General features: G+C 35.6%; 1 protein-coding gene across 3 annotated transcripts in view; it reads right to left on the reverse strand.

The window, feature by feature from the left end:
• LOC141461949 (roundabout homolog 2-like) overlaps nucleotides 1-23,215 on the reverse strand; it is a 333,376-nt gene that overhangs the window by 88,055 nt on the left and 222,106 nt on the right. For all 3 annotated transcript variants that reach the window (XM_074143442.1, XM_074143437.1, XM_074143438.1), the window contains exons 3-4: nucleotides 21,011-21,122; nucleotides 20,725-20,921 (exon numbers count right to left, since the gene is read on the reverse strand). In XM_074143442.1, coding sequence (XP_073999543.1) covers nucleotides 20,725-20,921; nucleotides 21,011-21,122 — 309 coding nt within the window. The remainder of the gene's footprint in view (nucleotides 1-20,724; nucleotides 20,922-21,010; nucleotides 21,123-23,215) is intronic.

Consider the following 23,215-nt stretch of genomic DNA (forward strand, 5'->3'; position numbering starts at 1 on the left):
TGAATAGCAAAAGAAGAAGAAGAAGAAGAAGAAGAAGAAGAAGAAGAAGAAGAAGAAAGCCCAGACTTAGCAGCAGAAAAGAAGGTTCAGGTTTTATTGGCAGGAAGCGCCCAGGAAGGAAGAAACAAGGTGACAAAGGAATGGCGGGATGAAGAGTCGCACACAAAGGAAGGAACGCAATAAAGAGATAAAGTTGGGCGCGCACAAATATGTGAGGAACGTAGCTCTATCTTCCTTCCACCCACTCTAAGCGTCACCACCTTCTTCTATATCTTCTGCCCAACACACTACCGTGTCAGTCTGGTCGGACATACCGCTTTTGGCCCAGGTGGAAGACACGCGGACATACGCACCAACAAGACATAATAGCTGGGGAATTTATTAGCAGAATCTCTGGTATTATCCTATCTTCTTTAATCTTGTACTTTATTTGTGTTCCTGTTACAAATTGTATTCTTGCTATATTTTGAAAATTAAAATCAGAAAAATAAATTTCATTTCAATTTATTGAAATTTTAATTCCTCTTTGAGCGTGGCTTTGTAAGTGGTAGGTCCCCAGTTCGAATCCTACTTTTTTTAAATAAATTGTTTACAGTAAAGTTTGTTTGCTAGTCGCCCCCGTCCACCGACACCTAATTGGTAGTTGGACGTTAAGCCCCGCCTGAACAAATAGGCGATTACTTTACTATACTGTAGGATAAAGACAACTGACGCCTTTTTTGGCGTATTTTGTATAGGTGGGTGAGTGTGTACTTTGAATTTAGGACAGTTCTGGAGTGGAATATGGGTAGGTTTCCCTCTGTAGCGCCAATTCAATATAGTGGTACAGTGTTTACCATTAAATATGAAAGTTGTAACTATTAAAACTGTAGCAAAAACAAGTCAACTTTTCTCATTTTAGTTTTTAATAATCCCGAGAGATGCAACTAAGTCCACAGAGGATGATAGTAAGGGGCAAAGACCAACCAATCCTTGCAGGAACTTACCACATCAAACAGCCTTCTCCATAAACCCTTCCTTTTTTACCATTATTTATTTAAAAAAAAGAAGTAAAAAAACCCTAACCGCAGAAAAGGTTACAGACAGACATAGTTTACTCTGGCAAAGCCAGCAAGTATCTCTCAGACTAGACCACAAATCCCGCAAAGGTTTATCTTTGGCATTTAGGCGAGTGCCAACCACTCTTCTGTAAAGAAAGGCCAGTCTTAGGGGGCTTATTTTTTCCTCCCCCTTTGTGTTTCCACATCCTCTCACAATGTCTGGAACTTCTTTATGAATGTGATATTTATAAGAAAATAAAACCTCCGCTAGCTAGGTCATGGTAAATTGTATTTTCAAGACATCTAGTGGATACCATCTCATATTGCTCTTTTATATTTTCTTGGCACTTAAAATTGTCCTTTTTTTCTTGTAAAGAATGAGGACGTAAGGAACTTCTTTTGATAATGATTTACACTTAAAGGATTCAAATTCTAGAATTGATATCTGGTTTACTGCAATTCATCAGCAAGGAAACAGTGTCACCTTGAAATCTATACTTCTATCTCAGTTCGTTAGAAGTATAGTTCGCTTCAGTACATAGCCACTTTCGGTAAACAGTTTCAACCAAAACTAAATATCGAAATAGAATAATAGTTGGAGTTTTCTACGCCTTTTTTTGAGATATTCTACTCTCCAACCGAAATAGTTTGTCCTTACACAGGGAACCTCAAAATCAAATATCAAAAATTTGATAAAACTATAAAATATTACTTAAATTGGAGGCGATCTCAGCACTCCTCTATAAGTAAGAAAAAGTAATAAGAAATATTGCCTATTTGACTATATTATACATATATATTATATTCACTTTAAGGGCCATTTAACCGTTTAGTAGTCAGTCCAAGGTTTAAGTAATAAGTACAATAAAGGAAAACCACATTACGTGTCTAAACTTGTGAGAGTCTAACTGCAATAGGTACAACTTGAAATCTGAACATTTTATCCCATTGAACTGTTGATTGTGAGAACATTAATTAAGCAGTAAGGCGCTGATCTCCAGATACTAGAACGAGGATAAAGGTTGAGTTTTTATGAAACGGAATTACAACCCATTACTGTGCACAGATTTAATTAAAACATTTAGGGATTCTGTAATAGTACGCTGTAATAAAATAACTTATTTATACTACACAGACTAGTGTAACTGTCTTGTGTCTGGAATACAGATGAGACAGTTATTTGTGAATGTAATTTGGAATATTGTGCTAATTATTTCCTTCTAGAATGTTGAACATTTGTATATTCTCTTTCTACTAGTAAGTATACAGCTCAACTTATCGATGTCGTCTTTTGTATCTTCTATGCGTGCCCACATGGTACAAAAAGTTAGCTGTCAAGATTCATTAATGAGACAGAGCCAAGCAAGCAGGTGTAAAAATCTTTACTTACAGTAGTAAGAGAGAAGATTTTAAGTATCCACCGTTAAAGAAGTGTTAAAGAAGAATGGTCGTTAAAGAAGTCGCCTAAATATAACAATAAACAGAGTATAACCTCCACACAAACCCGTGCAGAAACGTTTGGCAATTAAAGAAATACGATTTTTTTTAAACAATACTTTAAAACATGAAAAAAGCACAGCGCCTCAACTCAAATTCTAGTCCAGCAGAGAGGGTTCAAGTTAGTGACTTTCCTCAAAACTGCCACATTTCATTGCAATAAAATGATACGCCAGCTGCCCTAAGGTCTTCAGTCTTCCCACAATTTAGATCGCCATCATTACTTTATGTTCTTGGTTATAATCCAGATACTTAATCCAAGTATCCTTTGTCAACCAGAGTTATGAAGTTAGAAGAGAAATGACCTGATGGTTTTATTTTCCTAGACAACTTCTAAGACCACTTTCCCTCCAGGATCCAAGACCTCATCACTCATTGTCGCTCTAATTCCGCTCGTAAGTATTAAAACTCTCTGATATGATATTTTACATAAACTAGATTTTTTCTACACCTTTCTAATTCAAATTAAGTAATGAAATAATACCTCAAGTTTTATTTCATTTTTTTCATGACAAAAAACATTTATTAAATAAAACTAAAAAAACTGTAAGATTGTTAGTAAAGGAAGTGAATGTGAAGGAAGTACGAGGATTTGCTTTCAGTTCCTGACATACTGTCTTAACTGGCGTCCTGATTTGTAACAAAAAAAAGTTAAGTGAGGTGTCAGAACTGTCAGTCAAGTGACTGTAGGATATTACGTGACTTAGGCTACTGTTTGTGGGTGAGTGCATTAGTGACTAGGAACACAGCTACCTGTTATCAGCCTGACATGTGGCAACCTTTTAAATCTAGCCCATATTAATACGATACACTTCACTCAAATAAAAAAAAAAGACAGCTCTGCATTAAATGTACCTCACTTGACAAAATTTGTAAAGTAGAACTGTTTATAATTGGTTCTGACCATTTCTCTTTTAATGCTTTTTCCATCAAAGACCGAAAGTGGATAGTTCTATGGATATCCAAGGTAAAAGTGCCACGAAGTCGAGCAGTTACGAGACGAGGCCCACAAAGCTAAGATACTCTGTGGTACAGGGTTCATTTCCCGTTCTACACCTTGGGTTTTATTTAATGGTTAATTTGAGAATTTATTAGTGAAGTAAGTTTGCTAGTCGCCTCCTTACTTTTTGATAGGAAGGTTTCTCAGTTTTTCACGGTATTAAGTCCAAACTGATATCTTCAAACAGGTTTAATACGAGTACTAAATCTTTTGCTGGAGGGGAGAACAAAATCCGATTTCTCTTCTTCGTGGAGCTTCCTAGACAAGCGCTCCTAGCAGTAGGCCATCTGAGACGGAAAGAGTACTAGCAAAAACAATCCTGGATGAAGGTATTCATCGATGCCCAAACCTCTTCACATGGCTGAGTGGTGGGCCATTCACCAAACATCTGAGGAGAGTGTTCGGATGTTCAGAATCTTCAGAACAATTTTCCCCACCAAAATGATTCCTGTAAAATTTAAACAATATGCCGAGCGGCTAGAGGTACTTTCTAAGATGTCTGCGCTACTGTTTTTGATTTCTGGTTTTGATCTTAAATTTAATTTAATGTGACAATAAGAAAATTAAGCAAAGTATGCTTAGCTGTTAGCCTCCGTCCAAGATAACTGCTCTGAAGTTGGACTTAAAGCTGAAGAATTAGGTATTACTTTCAAGTTAAAATAAATTGTTAAAAATCCAGAAATCACAAAGTACAGGCTATATAGACTTTTTTTTTAGGCAGAATAATAATTGCATTAATTAAACTAATTTTAGGTGATAATTCAATATAATCAATTACCACGTATTGGAAAACATTAGAAACTTTTCACGATAAATTATTACATTATTCAGACTGAAAATGAAGGAGATAACCACAATAATACTTCAAGATAAATGAATATTAAGAATTTATACTGAATTATTACTTAATTAGTGTGGTAAGAATGGAGATAAAAGGGTGAGGTGAAATAATTAATTTATTATTGAAGTTTCTTGAAGTTATGAGATTTAACACCTGTCAGAAGCACTTAGCTATTAGGATGTATCTCTCCGTGGAATAGCCGAGGCTTGCCGGAATGGCTGCTGCCCCTCCTCGGCTATATAAACCAACTGGAGACCTTAAAGGAGCCAACATAAATTATTATCTCCTGCATACAGTCTGGTCCTTGCAGATGCAGCTTCTAGCCGACCTTCCAAACCAGCTTCCATATATTTAATGATTTACTGCTTCGTTCTCCTTGTGTTATTTTTTCCTCTCTCAATCCCTTCAACTCCCGATATACACTGTACCAACTACTCCAGAACTGTCCAGTTACTACTCTATTCTATTTACTTTTCTGTCTACAGTTATTACTTCTACTACAGGTTCTACTAGCAAAGAAAGTGAAGTAATCGCTAACTTTTCAGGTAGGGCTGAACGTCCAACTACAAATTAAATATCGCGGACAAGGGAAGGAATATTACCGCTAATATGTTGCCAACAAATAAGAACTAGCTAAACTGTAAGTATTCCATTTACCATTGCACCAAACTAGGTACAATATTTCACAGCCACCACGATTTAACAAGGCAGCTTCCGTTTAGTAGAATTTTTTTTCAACTTTCTCTCACAATTGACTAGGGGAAATATCACGATCGAGTCTATCACCAAAAAGGACTTCTGATAGGTGGTGGTTTCGAAAGTTTTTGTGAGAGGCTGTGTTACACTCTCCCAATCGAAGTGTGTAGGTGGGTGGACATTGCTCAAAAACGTAAAACTACAGAAAGGTCAAAGCAAAAGAGCTACCATCACGAGTTTCGATCATAACTTGGCGAACAAGGTCTTTTAATCCTATTTCCGTTTTTTAAAGATTTACTTTCACTCCGTAATGACATTTTAGTGGAATCTGGTGCAGTGGTCTTATCGCTTGCCTAGTATTAACAAGGATATCCCGATTTTTTCAACTTTTTCCTAATTTATGTGTATTCCTAATCATTGATTCAGTGAATTAATCACATGCTTTATCTTCCTCTGCCACCAAAAAGTTAGATATTAACACCTTAAGTTTAAGTTTGCTTGTTTTAAACAATTTTTTATTGTCTAATTGTGTTTTGATATGTTCGGAGAGATATTCAGCTAATTAGTTTTTTAATAATTTAATTAATTACTCCAACTATAGAATTGTAGTAACTGAAGTAACAAAAAGTTATGTGAATGTTCAATGCCAGGATCTTTTTTGAGCGGTGAAAGCGCTCATCGCTCTAGGGGACAATGGTTTGTTGTTCTTGTCTTTTTTTTAACAGACAGTCAAGAAATGGACCAATCTATACTTGTTTGGGATTCAAAAAGACGCTATCCAGAACCCAACACTAATTACTAGGCACTGGTATTAACAGTAAGATGCCAGTTCCAACGTTGTCAGTAACAATGTTGGCGGTAATAGTGGATAAGTTAGCGGAGAGGGCGACCGCCTGAAGCTAAGTAATGTTCTAGAATAAGGAAGCAGGGTGTCTGTTTAAGGCAAGCGACGTCGACGGAGTCGGAGTGTTATTAACCAGACGTCGCTGCAGGCAAGCCACCGCTGACTTATCCAGTTTCTCTCCACTCTGTACGTTGTCGTCAGATGGTAGCCGCGCCACTAGGACAGACGTTCACGATAGACAGAGCTGCGTGTGGCAACCCACTGGCTGAGATGTACAATGCAACAAACAAGCATCATCTTCCTCACCCACTAATCTGACATTTCAACAACTGATCACATTTATAATGTAACATTAATATTCAGTTTATTTTATTTTAATTTTTTTTTTATTCAAAAAAATTAAAAAGACTAATACAGATGGCGGCTGCTCCGATCTTAAATTTTTTAGAAAATTTAAAATGCAAAATGTCAAATTAGGTTCTTATAAATCAGTCTCGGATAGTTAATTATGTTCAGGAATTACCACGTCCTAGAACTTTCAAAATAATAATGCAAGTTTTTTAGGATAACTACTTTGGTGGCAATGTGACTGTGAAAAAAAGAAGTTTAATAATTAAAGAAACAAAATAAATAATTATGAAGCAGGTATTTGCGGCATTAAGAACATTAAATAAAGATGGATTACAAGAAACACTTTTAATGGTTGAGAATAATTATGGTTTAGATTGATGAATGAGGCGAAGGTAGAACTCCCTTGTCTTTGTTCACCTTCCGGGTAGTTCTATTTCCAGTTTATTTATAATTAATGATGAGATAATGTTAGGGAATGTAAAAATTCACGCAGAAGAAAATCGATCTTTCTTTTGAAATGTTCGATGCAAACTTCAAACACAAAGAGACAGTGAGAGTAAGCAAGATAGAAAGAGAAAAAGGGTAGGAGATGAGATGGAAATCATCTTCAGAACGATGGCAGAGAAAGTTCTGCGAACAACCTGAGCCCGCAGCACCAGCGAGCGCACAATAAGCATGGAATTAAATTACATCAATTAAGTGGAAACGCCGCTTGCAGATTGAAATGAGAATAACATAAATATGCATAATTATGGAAGCAGGGTGAAGAACATCGCTAGCGAAATCTACTGTCACGATTCAAATGCTAATTTATGGTAATGCAAAGAGTAAATGGGAATTGTGCCACAGCCAGGGATATACGAGTATAGACCAATATGCGTCCGTCTGGGTGACTACTCCACTAGTATACTCGTATAGATATGATTTTTGCCATGTAAAATAGACATCTCGTTTCGTTCACGCAAAGGGCGTTTACTGGGTGTAAGGTAGACAGTGTCTAGGTTTACCAGGGATTTTCCCTGGCAAGAATATATGCGATCGTGTCTTCAATCTGTGTACGCTGTAGTACGTTTGCACGCTATAAGTGTAGCACTGATGTCCACTGAAACATGCACAGATTCAAGGATGCAGATTTCTAGCACACAGGATATTAGTGATAATACCCCCAAATCGCTAAGCATTGAGCACTTGCTACACAACTGAAAGAAAATTGCGAGGCTACAGGAGACTTTAATCCCTAGGAGGGTTCTCTAGGATGGGGCAGGATAAGAAGTGACAAAACCAACCTCTTATAACTAAGGTCACTGGTGAACAGGTCCACATCTCGAGGCTTATCTAGTTCTCGGAAGATTTGGGCAGTATTTCGATATTACCGGATTATCAGTGTGTCCAGAGCTCAGAAAGGTTTGAACGAGAGCCCAACACACTGGTGGTTTGGTATGGCACATCTTTATACTAGTAGCCGAGATCGTAACTTTGCAACGGAAAATCATAGATTAGATCGTTCGCCTAAATACTCATCTCATCGGAAATGGGTTTTAAGTTAAATTTAATTATCCGGTAATTGTTTATTAACTATTAACTATCCTGCAACTAGTACTCGTTTTTTCTTGAAGTTTTTTTAAATCTCAAACTATTTTCTTTAAAGTATCTTCCAAGAAGTTTAACGACAAATTGTTAACTTTAATGCAATGCAACAGTATTATCAGTAAAAAGAATTAATCATAAATTACGAAATGAAACAAAAAAGAAATAATACTTGTGTATAAACATAGAACAAAATTATCATAATTAGTATAAGAGGATCAGCCAGAGAGTTTAAAGGCGGAGTTTGTTTCGTAACTCTGCTAGAGAGGGAGAGGATGAAAACTGAACAGTCCAAGGGAACTCCCTTTTTTCTTTCCCAAGACCATTTCCATTAAATAATAGCCTGCGCCATGGACTGCAAGCTGGAGTTCAGCAGCAGTCTTAACCCCCAACCTCAGGATCTAACTCTTTCACGACATGGTCCTCCATCCATGGGTCTACATTTAGAAGAAAAAGTTTTTTCTAGTAAAAATAATGTTTAAAGAAGGTTGTTTTCCGCTGGTTTTAGTGTTACTTTTTCTCGCGATACTTTTCCTAGTTAATTTATTTAAAAAGCCCAAGGGATGAGTTGCCTTGGAAGGGATGCCCTAGGGAAGGATTAATTCAATTTATCTACAACCTTGTTATGGTGACATTCTCTCGTATTTTCTAACTTCCCTTAACAAGGTCTACATTTTATACATAACTTACTTAATTTTTTTTATTTTTTGTACCAACTTTTCCCTTGACTCACACTGCAAATGAATAATACGTCACCATTCTTGATTTTTCTAGAGAATTATACTTATTACTTCGCTACTTCATTAACATTGTTTTTATTTATTTTTTTTAAATACTCCTTTTCTCTTCAAACTTCTTCTCTTCGACTTATATGTAGGTCGATAAGGCTATTCATTATTGAGGAACTTTAAAAAACTTATGGAAACGTCTACCCTCATTAACTACAAGTGGCCTGAACACTTTTTCTGAGACGTTGGCATCCCAGCCTAACAAACCCCAACGAACAGCAGGACCTGCTGAAGTAGATGAAGTGTACAACGTGGTTTTAGCTAACCCATAGGCGAATTCTAGTGAACCAGTACTTTTACACCAGTGGTTCCAAACCTTTTTTCTTCCCCCGTACCCATAAAGAGGTTTCACTCGAACCTTAAATCCCCTGAAATTTATATTATGCTCAAAGATAAATATTACAAAAAATAAAAAAAACATGGAGTATATGTACTCATAAAACGAAAACAAATAAGGTGTTTTCAAACAAGCTCAATGAAAAAAGTAAAGTAATTACCTATTTTTTCAGGCGGGGCTTAACGTCCAGCTACCCAGGGGGTTCGAGCACCCTAGGTTGGGAACCCCTGTTTCAAAGGATAGTATACTTTCACTTTTTATTGTATAATCAATCGTACTAGGCCAGTATTGTCGCCAATAGAGCGTTCTATGCTTTCAATACAGCCATTCTAAATTGTGGTTCTGCCAGCACAGTTCAGATATCAAGACATCCCCGCGTCCGTTTCTCTGTCAGTACGGAGAGAAAATTGGCTTTTACTTCACTAAGGCACGGCATTAATGCTTTTATAAAGTAGTAATGGTTTGTTAGGACTCTAGAAATCCCTTGTAGGTCCACTGGCAGAGATCCATTCTTGGTTCTTCCCATCGTTTCTCTTAAAATTCTTGTGCATCAACTTTTTTACTATCCTAGTAGCTAAATCCAGAATGATAAGATCTTTGTTTCAGGGACATTTTCCAACCGAACACATCAAGTAACCCTTAGCGTCCGAATAACGGGACAAATAAATAAATAAATAATAAATAAAATAACAAAAGGATCAATTGATTCACTTTTTTTTCTCACTTTTTTAACGTCATTACAGACTGTACACAAAGCAGTTACTTTAGGAAATGTTGCTTACAGGGAGGTTCTGGGCAACCCAGTTTAAACTTGAAATAGAAAATAACAGCAATTTGGAGCTGAAAAGTAGCGAGTAAGTACTATTTGAGAAGTCACAAATTAACAAATTTAACAAAAATTAACTGTATTTCGAAATATATTTTGAAAGTTTAAAAACAACAACTATTTAGGTAGTACTTGAAAAATGATAAAAATCAAATTGTAAAATAAGTTCACGGTAACTACGTGTTTCCAAGAGCCTCAACTAAAGCAATCTGTTTAATATTGAACACTTCCAATTACGCCCAAGACGGTGGCCAATGAGAGGGAAGTTGAGGTGGCAACCTCTTACTTCTTGAATATGTAACAGGGTATTTTAAACCTGACGCCAGGTTCAGTTGGTCCTAGTTCAACACACCTATAGACGTACGGACACTGAATGTTCAGCTATCCTGTTATCTCTTTATTTCTCTAGATTGTGTACGCGTAGGGATATTTGTGTTTTTTTGTATTGTAGGTTGGTGCTTTTTTTGGTTTTTATCTTGTACTTTTGTTCGCTGGTGTCACTTCCTCCCCACCAGAGTTACTTTTTGTCCTTCTTTTATTTCTCCACGAATCTTTTCATTCTAGGATATTCTTGTTCCTTTCAAGGTGTGGCCTCACTGATTACATTCACACATTGTTCCATTCTGTTCTACTCTCTTCACTAACACATATCACCCACACATTTCTAGATTAAAAAGAACCCTAGTGGAGTCAACATTTGAAATGAAAAGAAAATCAATAGAACGGTATCGAAAACAACTAGAAAAACTCAAAACTCTTCTGTATTGTGGTAAACGTGTTCTTCTCTTACAGCACTTATTACAATTTTTTATTAAATTATTTTTGTTTTGTTTAAGTAAAGCATACTTTTATATATTAACCCCATAAACATGCTTGTAGTGATCATAGTTACAATTAATAGCTAAGTTTAGTAAAAGTGTGTCGGACAGTGGAACGCCCCTGAAACGAACGTCGAACAAAACGAAATCTCAGGAATCAAAAGCCTCATAAATAGTAAAGTAATGCCTATTTTTTCAGGCCGGCTTTACGTCCAACTGCCAAATTAGATGTTATGGACGGAGGCGACTGCAAACCATATTTTCCCAAATTATTTCATGTATTAATCATTAAGTAAAATTCAAGGCTTGGACCGAAAATCGCACATAGTACCACAACACTTTCTAAGCTGTTATAATCTCTCGGCTAACGTAGACCTGCCTCAAAAATAGATTTGCTAGATTTGTTTTGTTTAAATAAATATTTTTAATGCATATTTGTGCCGTAATTACTAACAATTTAGAGAAAATAGTCGAAGCTGATTTCATGAGAACTCTACAATAGTTGAACTCACATACGGACCTCTGTTAAGAATATATTTTCGTGATCAAGGGTTGTCAAAACATGAAGGTATAGGTAAAACTCAAGTTTTCGAAAATGGGACCGGATCTCACTACTCCCTCTTACTAGGAGTGAAAGAAAGAAATACAATGAACTATGAATTTATTATATTGAAGTTGCTTCATTCTACTCACATTGACAAGGTGCCAGTTTTCCGAGGGAAACCCATTAAAAAAATATTGAGGAAAGCTTTTATTTATGGGGGTAGAAAATGGCAAAAATAAATAAAAAAGAAGAAAAGCACCTTGTGAAAACGAAAATGTACCGTATGAAATGTTGAATGCTACAACTGGCACTATCTTATTCAGTGGGGAAAATGTGGAAAAAGTGGTAGTTGGTAAAACTGCAGAGCTCAGTATGGCTTTTCCTTTTTCTACTTACTTTCCAGTTCACACTTGCACCCATTGATGTATTTGTGGCAGGAGATGGTTGCTCTCCTTCTTGGCCCATTCACCCGCAGAGGAAACAACATTTCCTGAGATGAAAGTCTGGTGAATAAGTTATCAGGCTTGGTGATAAATATATAAAGAAAAACAAGATGGACGGAGTAAAGGAAATGAGGGTAGTAAGGAAAAGATGTACAACCTTGGATGGGGGAAGAAAATAAGGAATGGTGGCACAATTCGTGTATGTTCGTAGCGATTCGTCGGAGTATGAAGTAGAAAGTAAGAGAGTGTGCTGTTCTGGAACAGGATCACGCTCTTGGTTAGCCGCTCGTAAATATCATCTGAGTTATAAACACACAACACCGCACAAACAGTGTCTTGTTTGAGTTATAGCCAAACTGGAGGACTGGAATAGAAGTTCCAGTTAGAAGGAATAAGGTTTCAGACAGACTGAACCTACTGGAGAAGTAAGTTTACAGAGACCTTCTTTTTCCAGGTGTCTACACAACCCAAGGGTATTAGTTTTGGTGTAACAGGCACCCCGGTTCCCAGCAGCTAAGACCCTGCACGCTTGTTTACACTTGGAATTCTCACCCGCTTTGTGTAAACAAAGTGAAAAGAGAGATGTATTTCTTCTTTCAATCCAAAGGGATTTAGAAAAATACAAAATAATAATAATGCGAAAGAAATCCAAAAATAGGCGGAAAAGTGGAGTTAAAACAATTTATGTGAGAAAATTAGAAAAACAAAACCTCAAAATCTAACTCAATCGTTCATTCGCTTTCCTATTACTGCAATTTATGAACTTTAAATTTAACTCCGTATCTGTTGTGTATATATCCTTCAATGAAGAAAGGATGTTGTCAACAACACCCAGAATCTCATGCCAGTTGTTTTTAGTGTGTTAAACAAGTTGCAAATCAAAGTTATGCACCTTTTACTTTAAAAAAAACCCTTAATTTTATTTTTTATGTAATGTAACTCGTTCGTGATCTTCAACATTTATTTGAAATATGTTTCAGGAAAATACTTTAGGTAGCACTGGAGGCAAGATAGAACGAATATTCTCTCAAATACGACATTTAATTGTAATTTACGGACTCTGTGCCATTATTAAACTAACAGGAATTTAGTATGTACATGAAATTCCAAATTTTACAGAAAATCGGTTGAACGGAAATGTTATTTTACCGAATAACTTGAAAAAACTGAATTTTTGTTTTCGTTTAATGCTTAAAAATGAATTTGATGTTAAAAGCATTAATTTATACTTTTTTTTATTGACTTCCCACTCTGAATCAGTTGTACTGCATACATTTTAGTAATGAGTTTACCCGCATGACATTTCTGAATTACGTAATAAATATAACTACAGAGACCATCCGTAATGCATTACACAGTGCAGTACTGTATGAGTACTTTACAAGGAAATATGTTGCATTTTACTTTTTTAAATTGTATTTTAAATGCAATATATGGAGCTTAAACTCAGAAGTTTGAAATGTAAAGAAGCCATCACATACAAACCCAATAAATACCTACAAACAGTAGAAGCTGTGTTTGTTAGCAACAATTAAACTTTTGGTAGCAGTGATGCTAGACTATGAGGATGTAATCATTACTAAAAAATAAAAACCAAGGCAGAGATCCCGGGTTCGAATCCAGCTGCTGGCCCTTAGATTTTCTCTTACTAGGAGCTTCTTACAGCTCACTGTAATAGAAAATGTCTGAAACGAGAGAACACTGTCCATAAGCAGGCAATGAACTGAAAAACGCTCCGGACGCATATGACCTCAAATCTTGACGAACCTTAAATTAAAGAAAAAGAAACATATGAAGCGTAAAGGCGTAGCAATAGATTTTTATTATGAAATATTGACTGTTTCGACAAATTTAAATTTAGTTACGCGCAGGTTGCTACACAGCGGGAGCTCACATTTAAGTCAATACTCATCCACATTACATGAAAAACGTGTTGAAGAGAAAGTAAAGCCGACATAATTACAACACAGTTTTATAATTACAACAAACATTCTTTGAGCTAGAAATTAGACGGCCTAAAACAGTAAAAAAGAAACACCTTAAACCCACCAATAAAACTATTTGAAGAAAGCAACAAAAGCCGCTCCAGGCTGAAATGAAAGGTAAGTAGTTTTAGTTATATTTACATACTCAGTTTATTTCTTTTATCTTCCTCATTATGTACATATCTGAGATATTGTAGCGAGCGTAAGGAGGGACATGTATTTAATTGATTGTGGTATTTATAACGATAGAGCCGACAGTCCTTTAGTTTACCCAGCCACACAATCATCAAGATCATGTAGGCGGTGATCGTTGTTTATTGTTCTTCCTCCTTTGTTCTCTATTACTGTTTCTCTGTCTGTTCACATAGGTTTTATTGATTCTATTTAATCATCTGCATAGATTCATGTCCGTGAATGGGTAATCATCATTTCTATTTACTGAATGTACCTTATGGGTGGGTATTTGATGAACCAAGTGGAGTGTGGTATGATCATCGTATCTCCCCACTGATTATTTTTAAAATAACCGTTTCTTTTAAAACACTCTTAAACATTAAGTTTTGGCGTGGTTACCTTGATTATTGTTGCGTAAATTGTCTTACAAATTGATTTTTTTAGATCATCGGAGGATTAAATGTTTTAATTTCTTCAGAGGGAAAAGCGGAGATACTAGATAAATGTTAAATTTCATGCACCATTTAGAAACCAATAAACATTTTTTAAGAAAAAAGATTAGCTAGTGGTTAACCTACAGCAATCCCACGCGAAGAACTCGGATTCAAAACCAGCAGATGGCTCTTAGAATTTTAAAAGTTTTCTTTTATTGCCCACTGAGTGGTGGTGGTCAGCATCGTCACTAACGAGAAAATATAGCCTTTGTGCCGGCAGTGCACTGAATAAATGCTACGAGCCTCAAAATGTTGAGGCTTTTATTTAAAAGTAGCGCGAACCAAGCACACTGCTAAGCAGAGCAACCCAATTTTTATACCCTCATTGACTGAAGAACGAACGTGACATTCTAGACCAGAAATGTTATTTTATTTAACTGGGGATATTAGTAAAGTAAAACTTATTAAATTTCAAATCATATTTAAGTTTTTAAGCCTAAACTAACCTAAAGTTTTTCAAACAACAAAATTGGCAAGGTGAAAAATACCTACTTTTTTATTTATTTCTTTATTTAGTAATTTACAATCTGTACACATGTATACAATGAATAAATATGATAAATATGATGAACTAGTACGGTAAGAGCAGGAGGAGAGAAACTACCCAGCGGTAGCACTCTAAATAGGAGAATAATGACGTTTAGGTCTTCAGACTGCAAGGAAGTCGCAGGGCCATTGGCGATTCAGTCAGTGAGGAGGATTGAATTTTGAATTGAATTTTTAATGCAAAAATGATTGTTATAGTTTTGATTTTAGTGATTTTTCTTCTTTTATACAGGTTGATTATTATTTAAAAAAAAGATTGTAAAAACTAATCTACAAACCTTTTGAGGTATGCTCAACTAATGAAATACAAAAGAATGATATAGGCTATTTTTAAAACCACTTCCAATAATCTGTGATTTTTATCACCTTTTGTATGCCAACCAATATAAACGGGACGAAAACATTCAGGTCGAATTGTATAAAATAGTCTAAGAACCTTTAATTTTTCTGACTACAGAAAGACTTGGAATAGTTGTATCAGATGTACTACTAATTCGTAATGCGGGGACCTTTAAAAACATGCATGAACTACTTATTAAAACAAATGAGAAGGCTTTGAAACTAAAAGTATTATGATGATAATGCAGTAGAGAAAGGAATGAAAATTTTACAAGAGAATAATTAGAGTGCAGTATGTAGCTGGTACATCAAGTAGGATGATGGTAGTGAGTTAGCGAGGTTGGTGTGTACACAGTGTGATGTCTGTATCTGTGGGTTACCATCTCGTGCATATGTAACACAACCCATTACCATACTGGACCCTAGACCCCAAACGGTCCGTTTGAGGACCCTCTTCCACAATAGCGGCCCTACTGTCCTAAGGTCTTGTTCCTACTCTCCTACGCAATACGACTTGTACGAGGAGTACGGTCTGACAGACCGTTTGAATATCATTACTCAAACCTAAACGGGCTGATGTATGCCTCCATAGCGGTAAGAGAAATCTACAATGCAACTTGTCCACTATATAAATATTTAGTTATTTTTTTCACTACAGCAGACCAGTGATTGCGTTGGCCGTGCTAACATGGAAATTTATATTTATTTAAAGGACGCTCTTAAATTTTATTTAAACTTTTACAAGGAACCTATTTATAAATGCAGATTTGTGCAACTGCATTTAAAATGGATTCTTATTAAAGTAAATCTTGTGTGAAACAGGACTTCCTCCTACAAAAAGTTAGTGTCCATTTAGCTTCTTCTTTACAATTTCTTAAGGCGAATAGAATTAAAGAATTCTTCAAGAATAAACTGAGTCCAAATGTTCACTAAATGAAAGGCTGTATGCCATCTCAGTTTCCTGCACACGTTCAGTTTTCCAGAGAGAACTGCTCGAAAATTGTGAGATTACGAAGGCTTACTACGGTAGTCGTTTGTCTACACTCAATATGTTGTAAAGAAAAAAACGAATGCAATCAACAAATCTGAACTTCATCTTTCCAAAGGGAAGGAAGTTGAGCTATTAAAACAAAAATTCATCACATTTCTGCGAGTAAATTTTATTATTTACTTCGTGATATGTCCGCTAGTCAAGTTCGTTCGAATGTTTCATATAAAAGTTGATTTTCTGGTAATATGAGAATATAACTGGTAAGTTAAACCCTATTTTTGTTACCTTTTATTTGCCTAATTGATTAGGTTTTTTTGAAGGGCTTTCATTTTTTTAAAGTGGTTTTTAGATATTCTGTAATTGAAAGATGCACGATTTTTTTAAAATAATTTAACAAATTTCTTTTGTTTTTGTTACTTTCTTTGTCCCTAATCCTATGATTGTTGAAATTTGAGTAGATGGTGGTTTTTTTAGCGCATTCTATGGCTATACTCTATTCCCAAGTTCTTCTCATGTTCTATTATTTTTTTATCCAAATGCTACGATGTCTAATATACATGGCTGTGCAGTCCCTTTATGTAGGTTTCTGTCTTTGATAACGACTTCCGATGCTTATTGATCGCGGCAAAAAAGATGTTGTTTCACGAACTAAATTATTTGTCAATGTTTCCAAGTTACTTTTCTGTTCCTAGATTGTCTTTAATAACAACCGGTTTCAGTGTTTGATTCACTATATTCGAAAAACCTTGACTTCTACGAACTCTTTCAGCCGAAAGATTTTGGTCAATAGGTGGAGACCTTTCAAGGAAGTTATTAAACTTCAATTTGGGAGCTACAAATATTGCGGGCAGCAAACTAAGCACCAGAAACAGTTTCGTTTATTCATTCATTTAAGAATGGTGAGCTGGAAAAGCTGATTTATTGTTTCTGCAGTGCTGTAACATCTCTGCATATACACTGGGATGCTGTTTCAAAGTCTTGGCTTAAAATGTTTAAAAATGATCTTAATCAATATTATTTTCATTTCCTTTGTTCTGTTTAAGAATGTGCGGCACTTTAGTTATGGAATATGCCAATAGAATGCTCAGAAAGGAAAGCATGTTTCAATTAGATAACAAACCGATTGTTTGCTTCTGAGCAGTAAGGGTGGTAGAGAATCAAGGCTCATTATTTATACATTATATCTGAATTGTTTCGTGGTAACTACCGAGAGAGCTGTATTCTAGAGATATGATACAGCTACAAAATAGGGATTATTGGCTAAGAATGATTTCTCCAAACAAAGGCACATTCTATTCTGATAATCACCAACAACAGAGGGGAGCTGATGACTCCATCAGCGGATAGCCTGCTCCATTCATTTAAGAAGGGTGCGCTAGAAAAGCTAACTTATTGACACTGCAGCGTAATAACATCTCTGCATATATCACTGGGCTGCTGTTTTTTTTAAAAGTCTTGGCTAAAAAATGATCTTAATCAATATTATTTTCATTTCCTCTGTTCTTCAGGACAAAAAAATCATTTCTGGTTTTCAGTTGCGATAATCCTGGAGTATTTTAGGATGACAAAGTGTGCCAGGGAACGAATGGTAAGCGATGATTAAGATTTGCCCAGCTAAAAACAGTGCCTGAAATTGTGGTGTTGTAGAAATAAAAGAATTATAAATTTATATCTAACAGCATTTCAACTTTAAAGACAAACTTTTGAGACATTGTTGAGAATCAATTTGAATAGTACGAGAAATCAATTTTGTAAAGTTGTAAAACTTTTGATAAGACTTATTCTCTATAATTTCGGAATTACAGCCTTATCTTTCAGCTTCGAAATCAGGCAATAAGGGAAGTCCCGCCAGTTACCGCAATTAATTTTTCAAGGAAACTTTAAGAGAAAAGCTTGGACGAGAAAAGAGTGAAAAAATCGAGCGTGGAAAACTCAATAGTATTCTTTTTTGGACTGCGCAAAATTGAGGCATGATCGGATAACTGATTGCCGAAGATTGCTGCTAGCGAGTACAGCTAGAAGAAAAAGACGCAGATGAAAAAGCGTTGTATTTAACGGCTCTTAAAATTACCGTCTTAAAAATAACCTGTGTCACAATTTAGAGTAAAGTTGAAGTACCCGATCGAGCATCTGATATCGCTCCCGTAATCTCAAGAATGTCTCCTTAAACAATCTGGGAACTGATTTTTCGCTAATCTGCCATATCTTATTATTTATGATGAAATTTTGGGCGATGTGTATTGAGCGCTACATAACAAATTTCTTTAGTAATTTTCCAGGTTATCATCAAAAAGTGCAAGAAACTATTTAATTTCAGAGTAAAGTGGTTCCTGAATCCGAATCTATCATTATTACAAGGGCAAGATTGAGCCAGCGTCTCTCTGTCTTAATTTTGTTCTATTAGGAAAAAAGGATAAAAGATTTTGAAGGCTTAATTTAATTTAATCCTTTGACAAAGAACAGAAGAATGATTTTTTGATCTTTCATATTTAAGCCTGTTTAGGAATATTGGAGTGGGTTGGGAAAAAAAATTACAAATTTCTATTAAAAAATATAAGGATTGTCAACTTGTCACAAACATGACCATATAATTATAATGTTGTCGTTAATTTATTCTAAGCTGATTACGTCTGTTCGAATAGTTTAGCCATAGTTGGTTTTTTAATGTGCCCACTATGTTCCTAGAGTTGGAATAGTGTTAAAGTATTTGTATGAAATAAAGAAACTGACTTTGTAATCAACCGCAGCAGGTTTGTTCCAAATCAAACAAATCCTGTCTGATACTATAGCCGAAAAAAAGCGTCACAGATGCTTGAATAAGTTATCAATGTGATTTCTTTCCCGTCGAAGCATGAAGGAGATTTTCTTTCTAGTAGCTGACAATTTAGTTAGTTCAAAGTGGGCGATAACGCCCTCTTGTTGGCGCTGGAGGCCTGCAGGGAAAGGAGTAAAGAGCCCAGAGAAAATTTGGGACTGTTCAAGCGGTTTAGTGGGGCCGATGGCTGATTTGTGTTTTTCTAATATTTTAAATTAAAATCAAAACCTAGCTACTACACTACATCGATTATTTCGTTTTTTCCTTAATTTCGGTTACAAAAGCCATTGCCGTATTCGTACCTCTGGATTGTGGTCGATTTTAACGCATTTATTTTTACTGATTTTTAAGTTTCATAAACATCTGAGCATTCCCTGCAATTTCTTGTTCAGTAAACTGAACTTCAGGCGCCCCTCTATGTTAGCTAGGAAAATCTATGCGCAGCAAGCTCTACTCCAAGCTTACTTACGTAACTAATACATTTTCTTTATTTTTGCCCAACTATTACGAAGGAGATGTCACATAAATTAATATTATTTCCTTGTGGAAGGAATGAATAAAATATGTTATAATGGGAAAGAGACACTTTACAAATGAGATCTAATTTAGAGACGCTGGAAAGAAAAAAAAAAGAAAAAAGGAAAACGTATTTCATCCCTTACTATTTTTCCTTCTCCCCCCTCTTACTGTTCCAACCAGGATACGCAACAGGAGACTGCTATTAATAATAACACCGCCATTGGCGCTGTTGGAGATACGCAGTTGTGTTGAGGACAGCGTTACAAGGTAGTATATGTAGATGTTTATAACGGGTAACAGTGTGTGATGGTTACAGATTGGGTGGTGAAGGTTATGGTGGTGAATTGAGCTGTCTGCCTAAAGAGGGTGTTGTTTTCTCTGAGTAATGAGTTCACTGCTGCTCACTGGCATAATAATGAATAATTGTGAAGATCTGGTCACAATTCTTATCAAAACTATTTAAGTTTTAAATTTTTAAACAAATTTCGTTGGTGGCGACAAAGGTCTTCACGTCCTGCAAGGATCTGTTGAAGCTAAATGTGATTTATCAGCGATAACCAACAGAGAGCAAACAAGTAAATCCAACGCTCACAAATAGGTAGTCAAAGCTGCCTGAGAGACATCACTGTACATTCCCCGTTCTTGCCACACCCTCGAAAGCGGCAGGCGACCAAGCAATACCTACAATGACCTCAACAGATCATCTCCCTAACCTCACAATGCCCAGGAGAGCTGCCAATTTGATTTTAAGAGCTGTGAGAGCCTGGCTGAACAATTTTGCCGTTATAGTTTTGCGAGGGCAAGATAGTTTTATTTTATTTCATTCTCATAGAAAGACTCATAAATCTAGCTAACACATTATTCAGGTTTTCCTAAAATCAAACTGACTTAAGAGATACTCTTTAAGTAACATAACTGCATATCATGATGCTAGAGTTCGCCTGAGTGGGTTCTGTAAAGTCATCTAGTTGTTCATATTTACTATCTTTACAACTAAGCGAGAAATGGCTACAAAACCAAATCTATGCACCTAGAAATCGACTGTGGCTTTCATTAACTAGATCAATAGGAATACATATACCGATACTCCTTCCACCTGGTAAGTTTCAGAAGTATTTTTTGTTAGATTACAAAAACGGATACCCGATTAGATTTATAGTCAATCTCTCTGTACTTTCCACTATCTAAACACAGCATCTTATCACCAGCGTACTCGATAGAAACTATAAATAAATCTATATTCACTAACCTGCTACTTGAAGTGTTGCATTTCTTGACGTAGCCGAACCTGCGTTATTAGTTGCCACACACCAGTAAACTCCATCATCTTGTTCCTTCTTACCGTGGATTACTCTTAAGAAGAATAGCGATCCAGAAGGTAACAGCACACGATGGGTTTTAACATCCGGTGGTGAAGTATTTACTAATTCGCCATCTTTATACCATCTGTGTATGAAAACAAATAGGTTATTTTCGAACAATTTACTGAAAGCTTGTGTAAAAATAGCAAAATTACTCAGATGGGAATACATTACCTGATGAGTGGTTCCGGTCTTCCTTCAGCCTTACAGTTCAACGTCACGGGTTCATTCTTTGGCACTACCACGTCTGAAGGATGTTCAGTGATTCTAGGCGAACGATATTGACCTACAACAAACAAAAGTAAATAATTGAAAATAAAATAAAAAATATTAAGTTGGCGAATCCAATAATTGATAAAAATCATTACTTAATAAACATTCAAATGATGAATAGCTTATTTTTTTTAATTTAAGCCGCGCCAGCATCTGAGATCATTGGCGCCCGGAGCTTTTATCAGTGCACTGCTGGCCTCCGGACAATGTGCTCTCGTTACAAAAAGCATTGCCAGTGAGCTGTAAGAAGCTCCTAGGAAGAGAAAATCTAAGGGCCAGCAGCTGGATTCAAAACCGGGATCTCCGCGTTGGAATATACTTATTTCTCTGTTTTTGATATGGTGTATCTAGAATTATGCAAGATTCTGATTTCGGTACATTTTAACCTCCTGAGCACAATTATCTAAATCCTATTTTTGTTGAAAATGTTTCACATAAAATGATCTTTATGATAAAAGTGAATTTAGTTAGAAACTTATTAAAATTGGATCTATGGGCGAGAAAATCTCTAAAATCCATTTAGAAACGTCTCTCCCTGGTTGAACGACTTTGACAGAAAATCTTACTGTCTCGATCAAAACGGAATGCATAAGATGAACTTCCTCATACAACCACAAAGGTTGCTTTTGTCGGAGGAACGCAATTTTGTAAAGACTGAAACGATCGCAATAATTCCTTTAGTAATAATTAGAGAAAAATAAAAAATAATGTATGGTAGTGGGGGGCAGATAAATATTTTAACATAAATCAACACCATTTGTAATTTTATCTGAATAAGTAAAAATAATAAATAAATTTAAAGATAATTTTCCATTAAACGACAAATATTCCCAATATTTATTTTTAATTATCTGAAATGATTTAGGGGTTTATTAAAGAGAGAAGGTAAACTGGAGTTGGGGAGGCCTAATTTAGAGTGTCATCCCGATAATTAGTTTTAATAATTATAATTACAAAAAAAAGAAATTCTCTTGCCATTGGTAAATTGGGTTCGCTTTGGGCAGATAAAGAGGAGAGGGTAGGTAGAATGAATATGGTAAAAAGAGTCATTCATAATTAATCGATGAATATCGAGAGGTTTGGGTTATATTGTATCTAATGATTAACGGGTTCTTCCAGGTTTATTTTTTTTATTGTAATTATTTTCCAAATATTGATTTTGGGTTTAATTAAAAATTACGAAGGATGTTGCCGATATTAAGAGTAAATCACTATAATTATGAATTACGATAATTATGTAAATCTGTGGGCGATTACTTTTTTCCAAATTATTTCCTTTGAAGGATGGGGAGAGAGGGGTAAAGATACCCTCATGTTTTCTCATTACCGCACCTTTTTCTATATTTCATCATGAATTGTTGTTAATGTCTAAATTAGTTTAGCGAATAATTTCAAAAAAACGTTATTTGCTATTCGGATATAATCCGAGTCACTCCGGCTTCAGTCTTCTCAGATAAAATGATCAAAATAATCATGGCACTACTCCATTGCTTTTTATTCCACATGTTGAGCGTCATTTGCTTTTTTATGTTCTTATCCTACCTACATTCATCTAATATCTATCCTTCACAATCTTCCAACTTTAAAAATTAAATTATAAACAACGTTATGTTCAGAAGAAAACTATTAACGTAATAATGAATTCAGTAACATTTCTTTAGAATGTAATAAATTACACAAATCATAAAACACGATACAGAAAACTTCATTTTAACCTGTAATCTCATATAAATTCACTAGCTCAAACTCTTTCTTCAAGAACTCTTCCTGATAACCCGACAAGACGCCTTAAGAGACAGTGGCCTCGTGATCTCCTCTCAAGTGAAGAGAGTGACTAATAGCCTAATGTTTTGGAGTGTTACTACTGGGTAACTTCACCACTTTACGACAATAAGCAGGCTGAGAGCGAACCACGCGGTGTGCGGATCGTATCTTCACAGGATCAACAAAAGATCCTCTCCTCTTTGCGTAGATTGCAATGAGGAGGAGGAGGAGTACAAAAATAATAATGATATGTCCACGTTATGTAGAAGAAAGGAAACGAATGTTTGGCGACTTATACAGATGCACCATTTCACTACGAAGACACAATATTCTCCACCAACA

This window comes from Rhodnius prolixus, unplaced genomic scaffold, assembly GCF_049639745.1.
Source record: "Rhodnius prolixus isolate KJV_2025 unplaced genomic scaffold, Rpr scaffold_1, whole genome shotgun sequence".
Lineage (NCBI taxonomy): Eukaryota > Metazoa > Arthropoda > Insecta > Hemiptera > Reduviidae > Rhodnius > Rhodnius prolixus.